Below are 20,320 nucleotides of genomic sequence, written 5' to 3' on the forward strand. Positions count from 1 at the left end.
GTGATGCCCAGACATGAAGTGCTGGAGGGAGACAAGTAGCAGGAGCCACAGCAGGGGGGCCCACACATCGCTTGATTTGTATTTGTATTAACTCAGCACAGTGCTTGGCTCTCAGTAAATTCAAGTTTTGCCTTCAGGAACTTTCTGGGATTTTTAGAGAAATGGTTTTCATCCACAGCTGGATCAGATGTGGAAACACAGATATGAAGAGCCAAATATACTGTGTCATAAAGTTAGGATCTTTGGCAGACTAGATGCATTAAATGTATTTTCAACTTGGGATATTTTCAGCTTATGATGAAATCATTGTGAGGTTACCTCTTATAAATCAAGGCCCATCTGTGTTTGAGTGAGGGGTGATGGGAAAAGGCATACTTTTGTCCTAGCCCAGGGCTAGTTTTATTCAGTTTGGCAAAGACTGACTCAGCCATCTGTGTAATGGGCCTCTGCCAGGTGTGGAGACACGAAGGTCACAGTCCCTAGCGTCTGTCCTGAAGGGCATCTAGCGCACTGAGGTTCTGCTGCCATGTTCTCTTTCCTCATACCTGTTTCCCTATACAGATTCGTCTTCACCACAGATCACTGTACAGAGCCTTTGAGCACCTCTTGCTCCTGAGCGCCCTCCACTTTCCCCACGTCACTGCCCCCACCCACCATAGCTGTCAGTGCACTGGCTGCTCACTGAGGGGTCAGGACTGCCTGACACGGAAGAAAGCAGTGCATCTGCTTCCTCAATTGTGGGACTCAAGTTGGTCTTCTGAAGAGATCATAATGTCTGCAACTCAATCCTTCGTAGACCCCTTTCCCCAACCATAAACATATAACACGCCAGATACAGTGTAAAACCCCCTCTCCATTCCCCTAACCATAAACACGTAACATGCCAGATACATGTATAAAGCCCCCTCTCCATTCCCCCAACCATAGACACATAACACACCAGAGACACATGTAACACCCCATCTCCATTCCCCTGACTATAAGCACATAACACACCAGAGACACATGTAACACCCCATCTCCATTCCCCTGACTATAAACACATAACACCAGAGACACATGTAACACCCCATCTCCATTCCCCTGACTATAAACACATAACACCAGAGACACATGTAACACCCCATCTCCATTCCCCTGACTATAAACACATAACACCAGAGACACATGTAACACCCCATCTCCATTTCCCTGACCATGAACACGTAACATGCCAGATACAGTGTAAAACCCCCTCTCCATCCCGGTGCCGCGACTCACTAGGCTAATCCTCTGCCTGTGGCACCGGCACTCCGGGTTCTAGTCCTGGTTGGGGCACCGGTTCTGTCCCGGTTGCTCCTCTTCCAGTCCAGCTCTTTGCTGTGGCCCGGGAAGGCAGTGGAGGATGGCCCAAGTGCTTGGGCCCAGCACCCGCATGGGAGACCAGGGGAAGGCACCTGGCTCCTGGCTTCAGATCGGCGCAGTGTACCAGCCATAGTGGCCATTTGGGGGGTGAACCAATGAACTAACGGAAGGAAGACCTTTCTCTCTGTCTCTCTGTCTCTCTCTCTAACTCTGCCTGTCAAAAAAAAAAAAAAAAAACAACCCTCTCCATCCCCCTGACCATAAACATGTAACATGCCAGATACACGTGTAAAACCCCCTCTCCATTCCCTGACCATAAACATGTAACATACCAGGTACATGTGTATAACCCCCTCTCCATTGGAATAACAGTCTTTTGAGGGTCTCATTCCATTATCAATTGCTCATCAATTAAGCCTTTCAATAAGACTTCTCAACTGTGAAATAGGCTATTATGGCTTATACCCATATAAAGAACAATTCAGTTAGTGTTTCCTCATTAACAGTGGAGAGTAATAGTTTTCTCTCTACAGAAACCAAACAACAGTGATCAGAAAGAGACTCAGAAAAAGCCAAAATTATACTACAGAAGAGCCGCAAGTCCCTGTCGCCTCCATTCCCCCAGCCTCCTTCTCTACACCCATCCCTGCCAAACAAGGGGCCTTATCACAAAGGCTTTGGCCATTCCTGCAGGAAGCTTGTCAAGTTTATAATGCGCACTGGGTGTTAATAGCCCGTCTGCTGCTTGCTTCTGAACACATACAGCAGCCTGAATGCTTTGTGAGGCTGAGGATTTACAGTCTCAAGTCCTCCTAAGAAAGTGTGTCTTTGGAAGAGTTTGTAAATGGTAGGGCTTCTGAAGTAGACACACCTTGTTAAACTGTACTTTGATCAAATAATTTCTGATCTGGAGCACTGAATTATCCTCAGGGAGACTCTTCTGTTATCTGCAAAATGGGGACGTTGCATGGTTGATGTAAAGAATTCTTTTAGTATAAGTAAAAAGTGCCTGATGTATACTAGTTTTTTTTTTTTTTTTAATGTATTTATTTATTTGAGAGGCAGAGTTACAGACAGAGGGAGAGACAGAGAGAGAGGTCTTACATCTGCTGGTTTACTCCCCAAATGGCCGCAATGGCCGGAGCTGAGCCAATACAACGTCAGGAGCCAGGAGCTTCTTTTGTGTCTCCCATGTGGGTGCAGGTGCCCAAACTGTTGGCCCATCTTCTACTGCTTTCCCAGGCTATATCAAAGAGCTGGATCGGAAGCAGAGCAGCCAGGACTTGAACTGGTGCTCATATGGGATGCCGGTGCCATGGGTGGAGGATTAACCTACTGAGCCACAGTGCCAGCCCCCAGTGTGAACTTTCTAATTAGTGAACACTTAAAACTATTGGAGAGGGGATCCCCTAACTTTTATGTCCTCAATCAGACTTGAATTATTTTTGCTAATAGACAAGTATGCAATAGCTTTCTTCCTTCTTCTGTAACCTTCTGCTTTGTGAGGACTGGTGAGTGGGAGTCCTTTCTTTCTCATTGCTCTCTCCCAGCTCTGAGCAGTCCTTCCCTGGAATGCGGGACTGTCTCTAATCGTCTCCTACAGTTAGAGTGAGTAAGCTTGAGACGTGCTAACACAAAACTGTTTTCTTGGATTTTTTGTATTGTTCCCAGAAACCAGGAAATATCAACACTGTAACCATCTTATAGCTCTCAGATTGCACTTAAAGTGGCTCAAGCATCCATTATCACCTGAACTTTGGCTAACAAACTACGGTTTTGATTAGGAAGGCCATGTTAGGAAGAAATCAATAGTGAATGTGTCTCTAAGATTAGGACTGTGTCAGGTTCTTGTTTTTGAGAAGCAGAGAAACAGACAAGATAGAGCTCCCTTATGTTGGCTCACTCCTCAGATGTCTGCAATGCCTGGACTGGCCTAGGCTGAAGCCTGGAACCAGGAACTCAAGTCTCCAAGGCAGTTGGCAGGAACCCAGCTGCTTCAGCCATTACCTGCTGCCTCCCACGTCTGCGGGGGCTGGATTCATTAACTGAGAGCCACAACCAGGCATCAGACCCAGGCATTCCAGTGTGGGACATGGGACTCTCAGTTGTTAAGCCAAACGCCCACCCCTATGTTGTATACTAGTTTATTAGCAAGATACAGTTCCTAAAAGGAGATTATGTCCTATCTGAAAAGACTAACAAGTAAAAGGTCAATTTGATGCAATTTCATAAATGCTGTGAAGAGGAAAATATACTTCAGAAACAGGTTTGGAAGGACATGTAACAGAGCCTCAGGAAGGTAAGGGAAAACTGTGGGAGAATTCGTGAAGGAAGTGATACCTAAGCCTGCGCTGAAAAGGACAAAACAGATGTTAGTTGTTTAGGAGGATTCAGAGTGGACAAACCAGCGGATGGATAGATACGAGAAACCACAGACATTTGGGCAGCTGCAAGTCATTCAAGACAAACTGTGAAAAACCTAGGGAGCCTTGTTAAAGATTTATCTGGGAGCATTGGGAGCTACTGGAAGGCTTTAAATGGGGAGCAGACATGATCACATCTATATTTCAGAAAAAACATTCTGTCTGCAGAATTTAGAATGGGTTGGAAGCAGATCTGATCAGAGGCATAGAGAGCAGACTAACTTTGAACTAGGGTAGGGATTACAGGGAGTGAGAAGTGTAGTCAAACTGGAAAGGTGATGTGTGAATTCAGAGTGTCTATGGGATAATAAATGGGTATGTCCAAAAAGCAAGTGCACATATTCAGATCTGGATCCAGGGAGCCTGGAAAGACAGATCTGGAGGGTTATTGACAAGTAGTTAGTCATTTAAGCCACGGGAATACATAGTGTCACTCAGTGTATAGGTTAGGAAAAGGCAGTCACACCCACTGTGCCGGAGGAAGGCACTGTGATGGGGGTTGAGCCGTGCAGCCAGAAAGCCAGAAGGAAAACTGGGAGAAGGCAGTGCCGCAGACCTTAAGCAGTGTTGGGAAAGATCTTGTGAAAAGGTGAGCTAGCGATTGGCAGGTCAGCCACCCAGCAGTGACTGGTGAGGCAGCTTCTGTGCACTAGTCACAGGCAGGCAGGATGCGGACAACTGCTGTTAGGAAGTGAGACCTGTTTCTCCACTTCAGTCTTCCCTCCATTCCTCCTGTTCTCATCTCCTCCCTCTGTGACTTCTGCAAACAGCAGATCCCCAGTGCCTATCCACTGAATCTGCTTCCCTGCTATTGATTTCTCTCTGAAGTAAAATAAGTCCTTGTCTTTTTTCCTATCCCCTGGACAGTTGCTGACATTATCCAGAGCTTGTTTTGTTTCCAGGCTACACACCGTCTTCCTCATCACCATTCACCTCATTTCCCTTTCTGGCTCTGTTAATGTTACCCATTTAAAAAAAAAAAAAAGATTTATTTATTTATTTGAAAGGCAAGAGCTACAGAGGGAGAGACAGAGACACATCTTCCATCCGCTGATTCACAAATGGCCACAACAGCTGGAGCTGGGCTGGCCTGAAGGCAGGAGCCAAGCACTTCCTCTGGGTCTCCCACATGGGTGCTGGGGCCCAAGGACTTGGGCCATCTTGCACTGCCTTCCCAGGTACGTAGGCATGGAGCTGGATCACAAATTGGAGAACCTGGGACTCCAGGCATCCATCTGGGATGCTAGGATTGCAGGCAGTGGCCTTACCCACTATACCACAGTACCAGTCCCTACCTACCCATATTTACCTGTAACTTTCAAGCAAAAAGTAAACCACAGGCTCATTTACAAATCTCATAAAGGGAGCTCTGTGAAAAATAAACATGAGGCTGGTACCGCGGCTCACTAGCCTAATCCTCCGCCTGCAGCGCTGGCATCCTGGGTTCTAGTCCCGATCGGGGCGCCAGATTCTGTCCCAGTTGCTCCTCTTCCAGGTCAGCTCTCTGCTGTGGCCCAGGAGGGCAGTGGAGGATGGCCCAAGTGCTTGGGCCCTGCACCCACATGGGAGACCAAGAGGAGGCACCTGGCTCCTGGCTTCACATCAGCACCGCACTGGCCATAGCGGCCATTTAGGGGGTGAACCAACAGAAGGAAGACCTTTCTCTCTCTCTCACTGTCTAACTCTGCCTGTTTAAAAAAAAAAAAGAAAAGAAAAGAAAAGAAAAATAAACACGAGTGTCTCTTCCCAGAAGAGCAGTCTCGCAGTGCAGATGAGAAGACCAGTCTTGTGCAGGGAATGACCATTGAGCTCTGAAAATGCACCAGTTAACAGGATATAAGTCAGTGAATGGAAAAACAGGGAACATGGAATAAATGTGGATAATTACTGATTCCAGTTTCTAAAATCCTCTGAGGTAGACTATGCCTGTGGGATAACAGCAGCAATCCAGGCACCCATAATGATCAGACACAGTTAAGACATTGGTAGTAAGCATGAGGTAGTTTTATCTGTTTTACAACTAAGAACATACTCCTCTCCCTGTCTTTTCTAGAACTTCTAAGGTGCCTGAGACCAGACAGCTCAAATAAGGATGTGTATGCCTCATCGGTAGTTAATTATTACTGTTGAAATATAAAATACTCATGGCAGTAGAATTTACTATTACCATTTTAATGTGGTACTCACAGTTCACGTATGCCTTAAAAATTTATAAGAAATGCTAACAGTGACCAAATTCTTGTTAGTACTGTTGTTCTACCATTTTTTTTTTAATGTTTATTGTCACCTACTTGAAAGGCAGAGTGATTGGGAAGGGGCTGGGGGCAGTATCTTCCATTCATTGGTTCACTCCCCAAATGCCCACAGGGCCAGGCTGGGTGGAAGCCAGGATCCTGGAGTTCCATCCAGGTTGTCACAAGGATAGCAGAGGCCCAAACACTTGAACCATCATCTACTGCATCCCAGGATGTATTAGCAGGAAGCTGGAGCTAGGACTCGAACCAGCTCACCAATGGAGGGTAGAGGCTTCCCAGACAGTGGCTGAAATCATGCCTGCCCTTGCTCCATCAGTTTTGGCACTTGGATATTAACTTCATATCCATTTTATTAACACACAGCGAGTGAGTCATCTGTTGGCCCAGGGCCTAGACAAGCCTTTGCTGTCAGATGGCTTCAAAAGGTCTCTCTCGCTTTCTGTCATGGGTTTTGTGTCTCTCCCTGCCAATTTCCTCCTCTGTCTTGAAAGTACTTTTCTGAGGTTTATGACAATGTTCTGGTTACAGGTCTGTTCCTTAGCAAGTGAGCTTTCCCAAGGAAAAGCTGTCTGGTGGTGGGCACAGTGGTTGAGAGTGGTGGGTGTAAGCGGCTTGTTAGAGCCGGGCGGTGAATGACTTAGAGCTTGGCTGTTGATTGCTGTACTCTGCAGGCTAACCTCCTGAGAATCCTTTACGTCCTTTATCTTTAGGGCCTAGAAAACAGTTGTTGAAATCTGAATACATTTGCCTATACTCTGTCTTCAGAAAGTGAAAGCACAATTCATTATCTGAAACGTTACTGGGGACCCTGTCCTTGAGGCAAAATCTTCTCTTCACTGCTTGGATCACTTGAAAAGAGATTTGTTCCAACTGCTTGTAAGGTTTTTCAGAATCCAATTGGAAAAGGAGATTTTCCAGTATTTAAACTTGTATAGGGTGAGCCTAGGCCGGGCAGAAGGAAGCCCCTGAAATCTGTGATGATGGCAGCTAGTGTGGGGCTGGTGTGCCAGATACCACAGCACCTGGAGCAGGCAGACCCCTGGCCTGGTTTCCTAAAAATGCCTGCTTTGCTTTCCTGCGTGCTAAGGGCATTTAATCTCCTTTTGTGAAACTGCTGGCATTGGAGCCAGCGCAGTGGCATAGCGGGTAAAGCTGCCGCCTGCAGTGCTGGCATCCCATATGGCCACCAGTTCGAGTCTCAGCTGCACTATGCCATTATATCTTAAGCACTTTGCAAAGGCTATCTGGAACACCTGTGATCATTCTCTAGTAAAACAAAAAAAAAGTTGGGACAGGTGTTTGGCCTAGCAATTAAGATCATGCATCTCATGGGGGTGGCTTGGTTTGCTTACCAGTTCCAAGCCTCAGTTTCCTGCTGATGCTTGCACCGGGCGACAGCGATGGCTCAGGTGCTTGGGCTCCTGCCACCCACGTGAGAAACCTGGATTGAGTTCCTGGCTTCTGGGTTTGACCTGGCCCAGCCCTGGCTGCTGTGGGCATGTGAGGAGTGCACCAGTGGGCAAAAGATCTGCCTGCCTCTCTCTACCTCACAAATTACTAATTAATTAAAATTTAAAAATCAGCAACTCTAAAAAGGGAAAAGTTAACAAGGCTTTGAAGTCTTGACATAATGATGATCAACATACTTTCTGTAGTCATAATTTAAAAAATGACCACAGCCTGCTGGGAAATGTGACCATTTTATAAGGGATCTCTAGGATATAAATATATAAAACCCTGTGTTCATAAAGAGACATTGCATCTGGAAACATAACCGGTCTCCAGGATTTTAGACACTGAAGGACTGTGTTGTAACATTGTTGCAGTTTAAATGTCTAGCACAAGGAATCAAGCTTGCTTCTCAAGGATTTCAGTTTCTTCCCAGTCACTCCAGTGTGTGGTAGGGCCAGGGCTCAAACCTCTTCTCTGTGTGCCTCTCAGGGGCCGAGAAACGCTTTCCTCTCCCCAGCCCCTCCCTCTCTTCCTTCCTTCCTTTCTCTCATTTTTCCGCCCGCCCTCTTTCCTTCTTCCCTTTCGCTCCCCCGTCCCTTCTTTGAACAAGCACCACACCCACAGCAGTCATCTGAAAGTTGGAGAGGGAGACAAACACTCAAGTGACCCTCAGAGGCTCAGAGCTGGGAAGTGGCTGAGTGATGGACAGTGACACAGCCACAGCCTTTATCAGAATGTTAACGAAGCCTGGGACAGAGAAGGAAGCAGAAATAGCCTCCCGCCAATAACAGCCCTGGTCTTTGAATTATGAAGAAAAATGGGTGAAATATGGAAGACTGGGTGCCAAGATTTTTTCCTGCTTATAACAAACAAACAAAAATTTTAAGATGTCTTACATTTCTTCATATATTCAGTCAAGGAATCATGTATTCTTTTTGCCTGGGTTCTTTTGTTGTTGTTGTTTTTTAAAGATTTATTTATTTATTTAAAAGTCAGATCAATTTTTCATCTGCTGTTTTACTCCCCAAATGGCCATAACCTGGGGTCGGGCCAGGCCAAAGCCAGGAGCTAGGTGGTCAATCTGAGTCCACTACGTTCCCAGGTCATTAGCAGGGGAGCTGCATCTGAAGCGGAGCAGCTGGAACAGGAGTGGACACCCATATGGGATGCTGGTGTTACAGGGGGTGGCTTTACCTGCTGTGCCACTTGCACGTGTTTTTGATAGCTGGCTAACCCCTTTCCCATATTGCTTCATCATAATAAATAAAGGTAGACCCTAATTTCTCGGTTACTTGTCAGATTGATCCGGGAAATTTCCCTGTGACTCTCTAAAGTCCGAGACCTTTTGGAGAAAGCACTGCAAGTCGTGCCACATCTGAAGGTGCTGCTCTCCAGCCAGAGTAAGGAGGACTTCAGGGCTGGCGGAAAAGAAGGCCTGCTGCAGGCCCGTGCCCATGCCCGTGCCCCGTACGTAACTGTAACCTGGAAGACAGAACAGCACACATGTTCATTACACAGATCAACATAAACATGCTCGATCCTTTGACTATGCTTTGCTAATTCTCTCTTAATTCTACTTTTCTGACTTTTGTCTATATAACATGGAGAAGTTAATGCTCCAGGCTCCTTTTAGCTTTCAAATTCTGTGACTGATTTTTCACATGTATGCTAGATTGAGTGATGGGCTAAGCAGGTTTTCATTTGCTGTCACTCCTACCTTTCAGATTTGTGGAAACTTAACACTTTTGTGTTCACTGTGTGTGTGTGTTTAAGGAGAGATGAAGCAGGGTGATTTTTGGAAAGATACCTCACCAGAAACATTTAGAATGAAAAAAACATAATTATCGAATTATGAAGCATGCTTTTTTAATTGTTGCCATTTGTATTATTATAACTTCAAAAAAGAGTTGTTCACAGTTTTTTTCCCTATATTCTTAAATCAAGACCATTTCAACTTTGTTTTGAATTAGTTTAATTGCATGTAGCAGTTTTATCTATTTAATAAAGCATGAGTTAAATAACACTTTGAAAACTGGAATCAGACTGCGTTTTTAACTGATGTTGATGAATTTCAGTTGAGCGTTGGTCACTTTCCAAATTGCAATTTGTATTCACCTGAGTACAAATTTTCAGATTTGATGCCAATTATTTGTGCATGTGTAGGTGATTTTTGTGTTAGGATTCAGCTTCATAGGAGATTTAATTAACAAACTTCATAGGAAAGTTAAAGAAAGCCTTTCATTCCACGTTTTAAATGAAATTAAATAAATAGCATTGTTAAATCATATGGCAGAGTTCTCTCATGAACCATACCAGCTAAAAAGAAGTGAAGTACAAGGAACACAAGGGAGAGTAACATGTTTTTAGGCATCATTATCACCCTTCACTTGTTTGAGAAAATGGGTAGTAATTAGATGTCACAGAGCATTTCTTTTCTTACGTAAAATTTCTTGATTGGATTTATCTTGCTCTCTGTTTCACATTTAGTTTGTGCAGCAAATACTCTTAGGTTTGGAGTGTCTTGATTACAGTAATTGATCCTTTATTTTTTTCCTTCTCAGTTCTGTCATTTAAAACAATGCCCTATAATTTAAGTAGTAAAAAGAAAGATGTCAGAATGAGCTCCATAGGGTAAAGTCTTTTTTTCTTTTTAATCCAGTTGTCAACCCTGGGTTTTGCTTACTTTCTATGGATTTGGAACTTTATTTTCTAGTAGGAATTCAGCATGTTGAGCATATTTTAAAGTTTGTACTTTGCCCTTTTTTAACATTTGTTTTGCACTTTTAGAGTACTGTAAGAATATCATCCTTTAAGCTTGGTTCTCCATGAAAATATTAACAGAGAGAATATCTTCCAAGAATATAGTGGCTCCAAGTACGAAGCTCTAAGTCATTTTTTATTGTTAGTTACTAACTGGTCTCCGGTTTCTTATTCACCTCTAGCAGTTTGTTAACACTTCACCACATGGGTGGGAGTCAAAACTGAGAGAGTAGTTGTTACCATCCCCAAACCTAGAGAATGAGAAAGGAAGAAAGCCAGGGACAGAACAGACATGTGAACGGCAGACTGAAGAGGAGGAAGCAGAGCAGTGCTCAGAGGCAGGAGAGAACCCAGGAGAGTACTGTAACAAGGAGCCAAGGAAGAATTCAAGAGTATTACTGACTTCTTGCAGGTGCCAGTAGATGAGGATTGAAAAGCTATTGAATTTTACAGTTAGGAGGTTGTTTCTGACCTTTGATAGAGCAGTTTCAGAAAATGTAGATACAGACTTCCTAAAGAGGAAACGAAAATAAATAGATGAAAACAGTTATCCTAGACTGTTAACTCATCAGATATGAAGGAAGAGAAGGAGACGATGGTTAGAGGAGAAAGCAATATTCCTGGGGAACTGTTGTCTTTCAGTACAGGAGACCTTGTACCCAAGGCATAATTGTAGACCGCAAAGAAGAACCAAGACAGAGAATGGTTTAAAATGTACAAGACAACAAGTAATGAAACAAGGTCCTAAAAAAGGTTGGTAGAGAATCCAGGATCCCAGTGTTGCTGGAGGAATGGAGATGGGAGAAATCAGGAAGTATATTTGTTTATAGAATATGCAAGGAGAGAGGTCAATACTTAAAATTTTAATCTTGTAGAAAACAAGATCAAGCTATATGCCACCAAGAGAGGTATTTATTAAGAATTTACAAAGCTAGCATTTATTGGGTACTTACTGTAGCTCGGAACATTATTGAAAGTTTTTTTTTTTTTTTTAATTCCCTCACTTTTCTGAAGCCCAGAATTCTGTGAGGTCAAGTGTTGTCACTACTTCTCAATGGAGGAACCTGAAGTTCCAGAAACCTGAGTCAGTGTAGACACTGAAGATCAGAGCTAGTCCTTTAAACCTAGTTTCAGCTGCAGACACCTATGCAGTTGTGGTGAGCTAGGGGTATTGTATGTATTTTGCAGAATAGAAAATAGAGAGTATCAGAAGCCTATAAAAGAATTGTATGCACCTTAACTGTGTGGTAAGTCCCAGTCTGCACCACCGTGTTGACCACCTCTGGCAGCCATTAGCTGCCCAGTGCATGATCATATGAAGGCAGATTCTGGGCAGGCCTTTTAGTTTCAGAATGCACAGATGAGAAAATAAGGCATATTTTGGCAAAGCTTCCTAAATTTTAGGAATAAAGAGAAACTTTCATGAGATTCACAAAAGGAAGCATAAGGAAAAAAGATTCAGCCTGGACTTCTCTTAAACTGGAGGCTGGAAGACAATAGAATAGTAGCTGCAGATTTTGTGTTGAAGCAAGTGAAAAGGGTTGTAATTATGAGTTCTATATCCAGTTCTGCACCTGTCAAAGAAAATGAAAGATCCTTGAGATTAAGAATTAAAATATTCAAGAGAAGAGAACATAACAAAGGGTTGAGAAAAGAGACCTCAAGATAGAAGAAAGAAAGAAAAAAGCAGATGAACAAGCAGATGAGTGATTTTTTCTTTGCTGCTTTTTCCAATCAAATGATCCTCAGTGAACATACATTAAACGCGTAGTGGAAATGTAAAATATTATTCCAAATTAGATGAAATGCATGCATATTTAATAAAGACATTAAATCTTAGTTTTGTTTTGTTTTTTTTTTTAAACTGACATAATTAAATCTAAAAGAGTAAAGAGCCACTCAAGGAATGAAACTAAGTTCAGAGGTGGGTGTTTGGCACAGTGGTGAAGATGCCACTTGGGATGTCTGCATCCCATACAGGAGGGCCTGGTCTGAGTCCTGGCTCCACTTCTGATGCCAGCTTCCTGCTAATGTGCATCCTAGGACACAGCAGATGGTGTTGGCTCAATTACTTGTGTCCTGGCCACCACATGGGAGACCTGGATTATGTTTGAGTTTCCTGCCTTGAACCTGACCTAACCGGACTATTGTGAGCATTTGCGAATATGCCAGAGGGTGGAGCATCTGTCTCTGACATTTTCTCTCTCTCTTCTCTCTAATTTCTTTTTTATTTTAAGAGTTATTTTATTTATTTGAAAGACAGAGTTACAGAGAGAGGTGGAGACAGAAAGAGAGAGGTCTTCCATCTGCTGGTTCATTCCGGGATGGCTGCAATGGCCGGAGCTGTGCCGATCCAAAGCCAGGAGCCAGGAGCTTCTTCCGGGTCTCCCATGTGGGTTCAGGGGCCCAAGGACTTGGGCCATCTTCTTCTGCTTTCCCAGGTCACAGCAGAGAGCTGGATTGGAAGAGGCGTAGCTGAGACTAGAACCGGCGCCCATGTGGATGCTGGTGCTTCAGGCCAGGGCGTTAACCTGCTGCGCCACAGCACCAGCCCCTCTAATTTCAAATAAAATAAAATAAAATAATAAGAATCTTAACAAAAAAGAAGAATGTAAGTGCAAAATACATTTTCTTTAAATACAAAATGCATAATACACAATAATTTTAGTAAGACTGTAGAACAAAACCGTTTCAGTAACATTTACGATTAATGAAAAGGGACAAGAGGGAAGTAAAAGTTTTTTAAGTCTTAAATTGTTGATGTGGAGGGGAGTAGAGAAATAGAGCATTTTTGTGGGAGAGATTGTTAAGCTTCAATACTGTATAACTAAGCACTAACCAGGATAAAGAAGAACACTTTAAAATAATACATTGCACATCATAATTTTAAAAAAAGATAATACTTGTGACCTAACTGTGCCAAACAGCCAAGCAACTGTGCTGTAAAACAGAAACTGTTAGAAATACCAGGAGAACATGAAGCACTATATAGTCAAAAAAGGTCAATATACCTGTCTCAAGGGGTTGAACTGGTGGGGAAAAAATAATAACAGAACATAAAGGAATTGGATCAATAAATTTGACTGATCCCTCACAGAATAAACCTTTGGTTATATGTCCATAAAACATTGACAGAAATCTAACATAAAATTGGTCACAAGAAAAGCCTTAACAAATTTTTGGGAAAAGTGGATTTTGCAAACTGCATTATCTGGTCATATGCCAATAAAATTAGAAATATATAATGATAAATAACTAAACCTGTAGGTACCTTAAATTTGAGAAATATTCATTGAGATTACTTAGATCAAAGAAGAGACCAAAAATTAAAACTACACACTATCCATTATCCTATGAAAAAAACATTTTTCATTCTCCAGTGTTACACAGTATGACCCATACTCAGAAGAAAATTATAACCTTTAGTGTCTTCTTAATTAAAGAAGGAATATGAAAAATGAAAGAACAAAGTGGCTGTGTTAACACATTCAAACAAAAAAAGAAATGTACCAAAAGAAACCAGACCCAGAACATCAAATAGATACATACACATTTCTAGGCTAATCTACAACTATCAGGCCAATTGGGAAATCAGTGTGTATGGAAATAGAGACAGCATATAAATTCCCTGCAGGTGACTTTGGCTCCAGTCCTCTCATTTTTTACCCATCAGATTCCTATCAGGATTCTAAGTGGCTACACTGGGTAGGGGGCTAGATGGACAGGCTTTTATTCCAGCCATCAGGAGACTGGAAGAAGGGATTTGTAGCTGTACTACTTCCAGTTGAAACCTCTCCTGGCCGGTGCCACGGCTCAATAGGCTAATCCTCCGCCTTGCAGCGCCGGCACACAGGGTTCTAGTCCCAGTCGGGGCGCCAGATTCTTTCCCGGTTGCCCCTCTTCCAGGCCAGCTCTCTGCTGTGGCCCGGGAAGGCAGTGGAGGATGGCCCAAGTGCTTGGGCCCTGCACCCCATGGGAGACCAGGAGAAGCACCTGGCTCCTGCCATCGGATCAGCGCGGTGCGCTGGCCGCAGCGCGCCAGCGGTGGCGGCCATTGGAGGGTGAACCAAGGGCAAAAGGAAGACCTTTCTCTCTGTCTCTTTCTCTCACTATCCACACTGCCTGTCAAAAAAAAAAAAAAGAAAAAAGAAAAAAAAAAAAAAAAGAAACCTCTCCTGCATTAAACATTGCTGCAGAAGGAGATCCATGAATCTTTAGGATGCTACATCACTGAGAAAATCTCATTTTAAAAGGACAAGAATGACCTCAAGGCATAACTAGATTATAGATTCATGAGTTACTGGGAATTACAGAACAGATACCTGTAAATCTGTTGAATTTATTTTAACATATTCTTTCTGTTCTTCTGATTCATCATAACTCTTAAAGACTGTCATTGTCAACAGAAGTTCTTCACCACTGAGGCTTAATAAAATACGACTCCTTGCAATCCCAAAATATAAAGTCTGCCATTTAATATTATATGTTTTTCTAATCTTTCTAATGCCAGGGGCATTTACTTTGTATTTCAGAGGGAAAACCTTTGCCTCCCGGGACAACAGGGAGCATTAAGGATCAACAGCCTTCATTTTGACTCAGTTTCCATTGAAGGCACTAGTGCATTTGAATTACTTGATCTGTGGGGGAGATTGGTAAGAGGGAGGGAGAGGGGATTGTGATTGGTTTTCTGAAAATGTGTAAAACTAGACTGTGTGGTAACAGAACAGGCAATATCTTCCTGCTTTAGGCTTTTCCTGCCAATTAGGAGGCCATGTGTGTGTGTATGTGTACACATGTGCATGTATGCCCTTTACGGGAGAAATACAAAGCTATTCAACATCATACTTTGCTTTTGATAAAATATGGGAAGGAGGGACAAGAACTGTAAACCCTAGAAAACATCTTCCATAACAATTTATAGCATATATAGTAGATGATGAGTAAAACAGCTCAAGCCTTTTGTACTATATTAGGAACTATGACAAGTAACAGGACTAAACTTCTTTTGAATACTAATTATTATTATTTTACTAGTAAGGATTTTTTCAGTTAATATTTAAAAGAGTGCAGAAGAACTTTGATAAATCTATATGAATTCTGTAGTTGAATTCTGTAGTTGATGTCCAAAGAAAACATATATTTATATTACCCTTTCCATTTTATGTAATTTTACCTGTTTTTCAAGTTTGTTATAACAGAGATAAGCATTCTCCTAATTTTCAAATTGCTTTCCTCTTCCCTTTCAACTGAAAAGGGAAAAATTCATTTTGCTTTACTGTTAATTTTTCTTTTGAGATTAACCTATAAAATGAAATAGCAAGAAAACATACTTATCTGTACATATTTATCATGTTCATAGCAATTTAACTCACAATAACTAAAATATGAAATTAACCAGATATCCAGCAACTGATGACTGGATAAAGTTTAATATATATGTATATATACACACACACACACACACATATATTTATATGTGTATATATATAGGTATATATATATAGATAGATAGATACACACACCCATGGAATACTGCTCACCCATAAAAAGAAATGAAATACTGTCTTTCACAACACAATGGATGTAATTAGAGACCATTATGCTTAGTGAAATAAATCAGTCCCAAAAAGACAAATGTTTTCCTGACTTGTGGTAACTAATACACAGAATCCCAAAAAAATGTAGTGAATATGAGCAAAATTGACATTTTGAGATATCAGATTTGATATTGTTTTTTTTTTTAAAGATTTAGTTATTTATATATTTATTTAAAAGGCAGTGTTACAGAGAGGCAGAGAGCGAGGTCTTCCATCCACTGGTTCATTCCCCCAAATCACTGCAATGGTCAGAGCTGGGCTGATCCGAAGCCAAGGAGCCAAGAGCTTCCTCTGGGACTCCCAAGGGGATGTAGGAGCCCAAGTACTTGGGCCAGCTTCTACTGCTTTCTCAGGCCATAGTAGAGAGCTGAATTGGAAGTGGACTCAAACCGGCACCCACATGGGATACTAGCACTGCAAGAGGCGGCTTTACCCACTAAGCCAAGACCCCTTGATTATTGTTTGTAACCCTTGTCTATATTCTTGGGGAACAGTGGTTTTTCTACTCACTACTTGCTGAATTATTTATTTAGTAGAGGGTTAAGCTTGTTACTATAAAATAAAATAAATAAATAAATAAATAAAATAATATATAAAATAATAAATAAAATAAAATAAATTGAAATATGTCATTGTAAACATTAAAGGAAAAATAAGAAAGAAATAGGAGGTAGGGTGGAAGGGAGGAAGAGTAGGATGGAATTATGCTCTTAAATCTGTATATGAAATACATGAAATGTGTTCCTTTTATATAAATAAAAATATTTTTGATAGTTAAAAAAAGAAATATATTGCCTTTAGAGCAAAAGACACAATGGCACTGTTCTCACTATCTGTAGTTGTGTTGGTGGACATCTGCAAGCTTTTGCATTAATCCATTTAATTGTGAAATCAAATCACACTGACCACTGGACCCAGCCTCATTTCAAATCATTAAATGTGTGTGACAAACATTTCTGTCCTTGGTCTTTCTTTGCTATGTACCTTAATTGTTATATATCAGCTTAAATTTTTTTTTAGGTGTGTATATTTTCTCATTCTCAGCAGATGTTTCTAACAACATTATATTCTATGGCATTGCAAAGGATCGTTTTTAGATTTATTTTTAAAGATGTATTTATTTATTTATTTAAAAAGCGGAGTGACCGAGGAGGAGAGACAGAAGGAGAGAAGAATCTCCATCTGCTGGTTCACTCCCCAAATGCCAGCCCGAAGCCAGGAATCAGGAGTTCAGTCCAGGTTTCCCATGTGGATGCCTGGGACCCATTCACTGCCTTCCGTCATTTACTCCCTTCCAGGCACATTAGCAGAGCGCCAGTGTGGAGGAGCCGGGACTGAAGTGCACGCCGGTATGGGATGCAGGCATCCTGGGCAGCTGCTTAACTCACTGCACCACAACACTCACCCCCGGATGATCTTCATTGCATTCCATCATTCATTTCACTTTTGCCGTGTGCTTTCATGGGCTTTCTAAATGATTTTCTTTTAGTTTTAGGTTTTAAAAAGATACACCGCATCTGATCAATCTCTTGTTTCCTTTGTCTCCCTCCATAGGATGAGTATAAGCCAGAGAAGGCCTTGTCTGAGGAGGACCTGAAGAACGCTGTGAGCCTGCACCACGCCCTGGCCTCCAAGGCCACGGACTACGAGAAGAAGCCCAACGTGTTCAAGCTCAAAACTGCCGACTGGAGGGTCTTGCTTTTTCAAACCCAGTATGTGTTGTTGGTTTGTGTTTATTTGCTTTTTATTTTTACTTTGTTTATCACTGCTTTTTTAAAATATTTATTTATTTACCCTTTCTGTCTGTCTCTCTCACTGTCTAACTCTGCCTGTCCAAAAAAAAAAAAAAATATTTATTTACTTGAAAAGCAAACTTACAGAGAGGCAGAGAGAGAGAGAGAGCGAGCGAGCGAGCGAGCGCTGGCTTATCACTGCTTTGACAAAGAAATAGAATCAGGTTCTGCAGGAGACGTTTTTTGAGTTGGAGTCAAAGTCATGAACTTGTTCCATTAGGGAAACAACTGCCTAAAAGACTAGAGTGAAAACCAAGAAAGCCCGGTCCATGGTTTTTTATGCTACAGAGGAGCTCTGTGACTTCAATCAGCCGCTTGCCGTCTCCAAAACTCAGTGTCTTCATCCATACAAATGCGACGGTTTTGGAAAGATTCTATTACAAAATGAGTAAGACCTGGATTTCAGTCACCATTTCCTAGTCTGTCTTCTCTTTGAGCCTTGGCTAGTAGACAACAATGTTTATCACACAAGGGTTAAATAACTGTATGAAGCAGTGCACGTAGTGCCTTGCACATAGAAACTGGTCAGTACTTGGAAATGTCTGTCTCATTCTCTGGTTCCATTTCCTTCTGAGCTCAGTCTGCTAACATGCCAAAAGAGAAAGAAAATCATACACCAAGTGAGGGAAATGGGTGGTTTGCTATTTTAGTAAGGGTCTACTGACAGACTTGGGAGCAGAAGCCGAATGTTGCACGTACAGAATTCTGCATTTGTGAAATGAGAAACTGAGTTTTCAGAACCCAGCCTCTAAGACAGGAAACACATTAGCATCAGTGTCTGTAACAGACAATATTAGATATTCACAACTTGAGCCCACTTCAAAATCACCCTCAACCTAGCACCACCCAGCTGGCCTCAGTTGACATTGGAATTAAAATTTGACATCAAGATAATCGTGAAACTCTTGTATCTGTGTGCTTGTTGATTGGAGCCACACAAGATCAAAGCGAGTGAGAACTGAGAACGAGAACAGGTACCCTGGTAATTTGTAGATGTTGAACGTCTGAAGTTATTAAATTGCTGACTTCAGGTACAGAGAAATTATAAGGAAGGAAGCTCAAGGGTTTTGATTGTGAAAATAGGATAGTTTGCACCACACAGGGACCCAGAGACAGATTTATAATTCAGCTGTTGGATGTAAAGAGTTTTTTTCAGATTATCCTGGTCCCCCCATATTTTTTTTATTCTAAATACCAGCTTTAATAACTGAGAAGATCTAATTACTTCAGATAGAGTCCGTGCAGAACCAGAGTGATCGGATTAGAGAGCCTGTGGGTGCAGGGAGGACTGGGGATCAAGTGTGACATCTCTCAGAGTTGATGAAGAAAAGGATTACAGATATGGCTGATGCTGTTTTCCACATTCCCACTCACTGAGTATGCATCTGGTTAATAACTTATCGTGTCTCATGACCATTTATTCATTCATTTCTAAATTCTCAAGGATTTCTTAAGTACTGCAGTGCTGGGCTTTCTGGATATGAGACGTATATGTAAAGAATGATCAAGATGTCAGATGATTTCCACCTCCTTCAGGTGGATAGATTTTTAAGCAATCTTTTGAAGGCATACTGACTTTAATACTTACATACCATAAAATTTTGTCTATTTTAAACATGCATTTCAATGATTCTTAGCAGATTTACAGAATAGTGTGGCCATCCTCACAGTCCAGTTCTGGAACTTCCATCACTCCAGATGTGAAATGTGTCCATTTCATAATCACTGCTCATTATGCTCTTAGCCCCAGACACATCACTGATCTACTTTCCATTTCTAAGGCTTTGCCTTTTCTGGACATTTTCAGTAAATGGAATCATACAATACATGGTTTTTATGTTTGCCCTCTTTCACTTGGCATAAAATTTGTTGCATGTTGCAGTATGTCATACTTTTGTGGCTGATACTGTTCAGTATACAGATTTACCACATTTGTTTACCCATTCATTAATTGATGGACATTTGGAGTGTTTTCATTTCTGACTCTTAGGAATAATAATGCTGTGAACATTGATATACAAATCTTTGTGGTAGCTATATTTTTTGACTTGTCTTGGGTGCCTAATTAAGTTGTATGATAAACTTAACTTTTAGAGGAACTTTTAAAGGAACTGTCTGCCTATCCCATGCCCTTTTTATAGTCTCTCTATAAATGTATGTTTCATGTGAGTTTTAAATTATGTGATTGAAGAAGATGAACTAATGCTTTGATTAATTTTGGCCTGGCTTAGTATCTGACAAGAGATTCAGGTTTAGTGAACATATTTCTCTTTTTCCTTCTATATCCTAAAAATGTAATTATGGTCTTATACAATGATAACCATAGGCCTTTTACTAATATGGTAATGGCTGTTGAGAACGTTAGTCTCCCAAGAAGTCTTGTCAGGGATTAGGTGTACCAAAATGAATAAATGATGTTTGTGTGTGTGCCGTAAGTCAGTAATGCGAAATGGACAAAGTGCAATACCCTTAGTTACAGAAATATCCTAACATAAATATGTCTGTTTCTCATAGGAGTCCAGAGGAAATGCAAGGGTGGATAAACAAAATTAACTGTGTTGCAGCTGTATTTTCTGCACCGCCTTTTCCAGCAGCCATTGGCTCTCAGAAGAAGTTCAGCCGCCCACTTCTGCCTGCCACAACAACAAAATTGTCTCAAGTAAGCCACTTCCAAAGTACTTTGACCTTGAAAAAAG

General features: G+C 41.6%; 1 protein-coding gene across 12 annotated transcripts in view; it reads left to right on the forward strand.

The window, feature by feature from the left end:
• Positions 1–20,320, forward strand: part of PSD3 (pleckstrin and Sec7 domain containing 3) — a 583,146-nt gene that overhangs the window by 521,247 nt on the left and 41,579 nt on the right. For all 12 annotated transcript variants that reach the window (XM_008267258.5, XM_070047341.2, XM_051819334.3 and 9 more), the window contains 2 exons: positions 17,386–17,543; positions 20,139–20,283. In XM_008267258.5, the coding sequence (XP_008265480.3) occupies positions 17,386–17,543; positions 20,139–20,283 (303 nt within the window). The remainder of the gene's footprint in view (positions 1–17,385; positions 17,544–20,138; positions 20,284–20,320) is intronic.

The sequence above is a fragment of the Oryctolagus cuniculus genome, chromosome 8, assembly GCF_051225735.1.
Source record: "Oryctolagus cuniculus isolate XC-2025 breed Fujian yellow rabbit chromosome 8, ASM5122573v1, whole genome shotgun sequence".
In the NCBI taxonomy this organism is placed as follows: Eukaryota; Metazoa; Chordata; class Mammalia; order Lagomorpha; family Leporidae; genus Oryctolagus; species Oryctolagus cuniculus.